The following is a 3,527-nucleotide window of genomic DNA, read 5'->3' as shown; positions in this document are numbered from 1 at the left end:
TTTTAAAAAATGAACACAGCATGGCCCATCCCCAAAGGAATTTTAGCTTACTGGAAAAAACAAATCCAAAAAATCACTGACATAATTTCTCCAAAATGTGGTAAAAGGTGAGATAAGGGAAATCACAGGCTGTCATGTTAGCGAAGATGAGGAAGTTTGTAGCAAACACAAATAAATAAATCTTGAAAATGAATTAAGAATTAACCAAGCTCTAGTAAACAGTGTTGTCAAGGAAAACTATAACACAAGTCATATATGTCATTTGAAATTTTCAGTAACCATTTTTTAAAGAATAAAAAGAAACAGATTCAATTAATTTTAATGACTATTTCATTTAATACAATATATTCTGTATATTATAATTTTAAAATGGATTCAATATAAAAAATTGGTGAGAGAATTTATATGACTTCTTACACGCTCTTCAGACTCCAGTGCGTTTTCCTTCAACAGCACATCTTAATTCAGACCAGCCGCAGCTCAGGTGTTCAGTAGCCATCCGGAGCTAGTGACGACTCACACTTAGATAGGACAGCTATACAAACTGAAAACCAATTTTTAATGAAAGCAGGAAAATTGGTAGTTGTCAAGGGGGGAAGAAAAGATGAACTGCAAAGAGGAATAAGGAAAACTTGAGGGATGATAGAAATGTGTGTGTACATCTGTCAGAATTCCTTAAGTGGATGCAGCTTACTGTACATAGCTTATAACTCACTAAGTTGACTTTTTAAAAAGCAGTCAGCCAGACAATAAAGATGAGAAGACTCTCGCAGAGCCATCCCTGGTGGTACTGAATTTTATTCCTCTCACAGAAAACTGTTTTCACCCTTCCCTGATAGTGTCATCATTTTTAATTTCTTTGCTAATTTGGTAACTGATAAGTGGTATCTTGTCTTAACTTATATTTACTTAACAAATGGGGTTTTCATGTTTATTGAACATTTGTGTTTTCCCAAGTCATGTCCGGGTTTTTTCATATCCTCAGGTCCATATAAATATATGAAAGTAAGACAGAAGGGAAGGAAGAAAGACCCTGGTGCCATTTATTTCCTTGTGCATCCAGTTGAACCTGTAATACACCTACTAATGCCCCACTATATAAAACCGAAGAGGACAGAGGAAATTGATGAAACTCACTGGCCCAACTTAGAATCTGGTTGGGGAAGTTATCTGTCTCTGTCTCCCTCTCTCTCTCACACCTGCAGACACACATACATCACGGAGAAAACACGGAGGTAGTGCTGACGCAGATGTGTAACAGAGTGTCAGATCACACAAAGCCTGGTGATTTCTGCTTCACTCTAGTCAGATGGAGCTGAGGATCTCAGCTGTGCTCACCAGTGCAGACTGATTCTACTCCTGTCACCACCTCCCTCAACGTGTCAGAAAAGGTGCCACGTTTGCCACACGTTGGGACTCGGTCCTCCTTCCTCGTAATAGCCTTTCCTCCTCGCGGTTGTCATTTCAGTAAACTGAAGCCTCAGCTCTCACTCAGTGACCACCTCCATATTCTTGAAGAGAATATCCGGAGGCTGCTGCCCCTCCCACCCCTGGAAAGTCTGAAAAACGAGGGCCAGACCGACAAGGACAAGGAGCACATAAAAGTACGTGGCCCAGCCTGAGCAGTGGGAAACCCCAGGGGGACTTTACTCTGACCTCAGCCTGGGACTCACGGGGGCACGTCTGATTTCAGTTTCTCTACGAACGATCCATGGACGCCCTAGGAAAACTTCTGCGGACCATGATGTGGGACAACGTGAATGCGGAGGACTGTCTGGAGATGTTCAGTGTGAGTGGAGCCTCGGCTCAAATTGATGCCCACCCTCCCTGGCCGTCCTCCACATGCCCCGCTCTACCCCACAGGGAGACATCCAGCCTCCCCTCCCCACGCACACATAGAGCCAGGCCTCCCAAAACGTTGTTTGTGGGGATGTGAGAGAAAGGGAGAGAGACAGAGACAGGGAGGGAGACGATGAGGCCGAATGTACACGGAGAATACTAAGGGAAGGACATTTCTTGCTTGACCAACAGCTTCTCCGGATGTGGCTTGTTTCACCAAAAGAATGGGAAAGAGAGAGAGCCTTCCAGATCGCTGCAAAAGTGCTGACGAATGATATTGAGGTAAATAATCCCCTGAAACAAATAGATTTCATTGTTTGCAAATGGCAGGGATCCCTGAGGCCTCCGGAATTCAAAACCCCTGCCTGGTGGACCTCAGGACTGCAAGCGGAGCGCTTTCCCGAGAAACCCGGGCCAGGTCCCCCCAACTCCCGACCGCAGCAGGTGCACTAGAATGGAGCTGTGTGCCGGCCTTTGCATGCTGCTTCCTTTTCCCCTGCCCTTAGGAAATCAGGCACCTCTGAAGGGAAAGTTCAAGGCTAAAAGGTCATTCTGAGAATCTGCAGAGAGAAAATGAAAGCCTTAAGATGAGCTGGCTGTTGGGAATATCCCGGGAAATCACCAGCCATCCCACCACACGGGTCCCTCCTTTGTCCTGCAGGCACCGCAGAACTTTAAAGTCGGTTCACTCCTGGGGCTCCTGGCTCCTCACTGCTGTGACACCCTGCCCTCCATCCGCCAGGCCGCCGTTAGCTCGACTATTGGTCTGCTCTGTTTAAAAGGTGAGGGAACGGTGGGGAAGCCACGAAAGAAGAAAAGATACCAAATGTCTTTCATTCCGTTTTCCTCTGTGTGCGTCTGTCTCCCTTCTTCCTCTGCTCCCGTTTACTCTGCGCTCTCCTCCCCACCGCTTCTCTCCTCTCCTCTCCTCTTCTTTCCTTTTCTCTCTCCCTCTCCAATTCAGCCATTTCTGTTTTAATACCTTAATTGTACCAGAGAATATGTGTTTCTCTTAGATCTGAAACAAGTCATTTTTTCCTTCAGTAGCTCTGTTTTCCTGTTTTTTAAAATAAAGATAATAACACTGAAGCATTATAGAGATCCATTAAAGTAGGTAAAATGTTTTGAGAGTCTCTGATTTAAATCGCTGAGCAATTGGGTATATTAGCAAGGCTTCCTTTATCACATACTTTTCTTCAGTAGAAAATTGCACTGTTATTATGGTGCTAAGTGACTTTCAAAGACAGAACTTTGTGGAGGCTTTTTCAACAGAGCGGGATCTCCTCCTGCTCTCCAAGTACGTGGGAATATCAGAAAATATAAGGAATTTGCAAACCTCGGTCTCAGGCTGAAAGCACCAATCAAGGTGTCCTGTCCAGGTGGATTCACCAGGTATTTTGCTGAAGACAGTCCTACATTGTGTGTGCTTTATTTCCTTTTTATTATTATTATTATTATTATTTGCTGTTATTTTTACATTGACAACATCTCAGGTATGAGAAAACTGAGGGTCAGGAAAGTGACATAGTAGAGATTTTGTTCTAAGACTAACTTCAAATCTGCTGTAAACTCTTAACCCCAATACAGTTGCTGAAGTTATAGTCCAAGTGTGTGCACATTTCTGTGGACACCAGGTACAGCCAGGAACACTTGGTTGAGGCTTAATGCCATCTCATGCCTCTGTTCTG

The 3,527-nt window shown here is 44.1% G+C and overlaps 1 protein-coding gene across 1 annotated transcript in view; it reads left to right on the top strand.

Annotated features, from left to right (window-relative positions):
* MROH2B (maestro heat like repeat family member 2B) overlaps positions 1 to 3,527 on the top strand; it is a 74,232-nt gene that overhangs the window by 51,252 nt on the left and 19,453 nt on the right. The window contains exons 25-28 of the mRNA XM_003792993.1: positions 1,469 to 1,604; positions 1,694 to 1,789; positions 2,032 to 2,121; positions 2,501 to 2,621. Coding sequence (XP_003793041.1) covers positions 1,469 to 1,604; positions 1,694 to 1,789; positions 2,032 to 2,121; positions 2,501 to 2,621 — 443 coding nt within the window. The remainder of the gene's footprint in view (positions 1 to 1,468; positions 1,605 to 1,693; positions 1,790 to 2,031; positions 2,122 to 2,500; positions 2,622 to 3,527) is intronic.

Source organism: Otolemur garnettii, unplaced genomic scaffold, assembly GCF_000181295.1.
Source record: "Otolemur garnettii isolate 467f Iridium unplaced genomic scaffold, OtoGar3 scaffold00063, whole genome shotgun sequence".
Taxonomy (NCBI): Eukaryota; Metazoa; Chordata; class Mammalia; order Primates; family Galagidae; genus Otolemur; species Otolemur garnettii.
The sequence above is the reverse complement of the archived record's forward strand: the minus strand, read 5'-3'. Positions and strand labels throughout refer to the sequence as shown.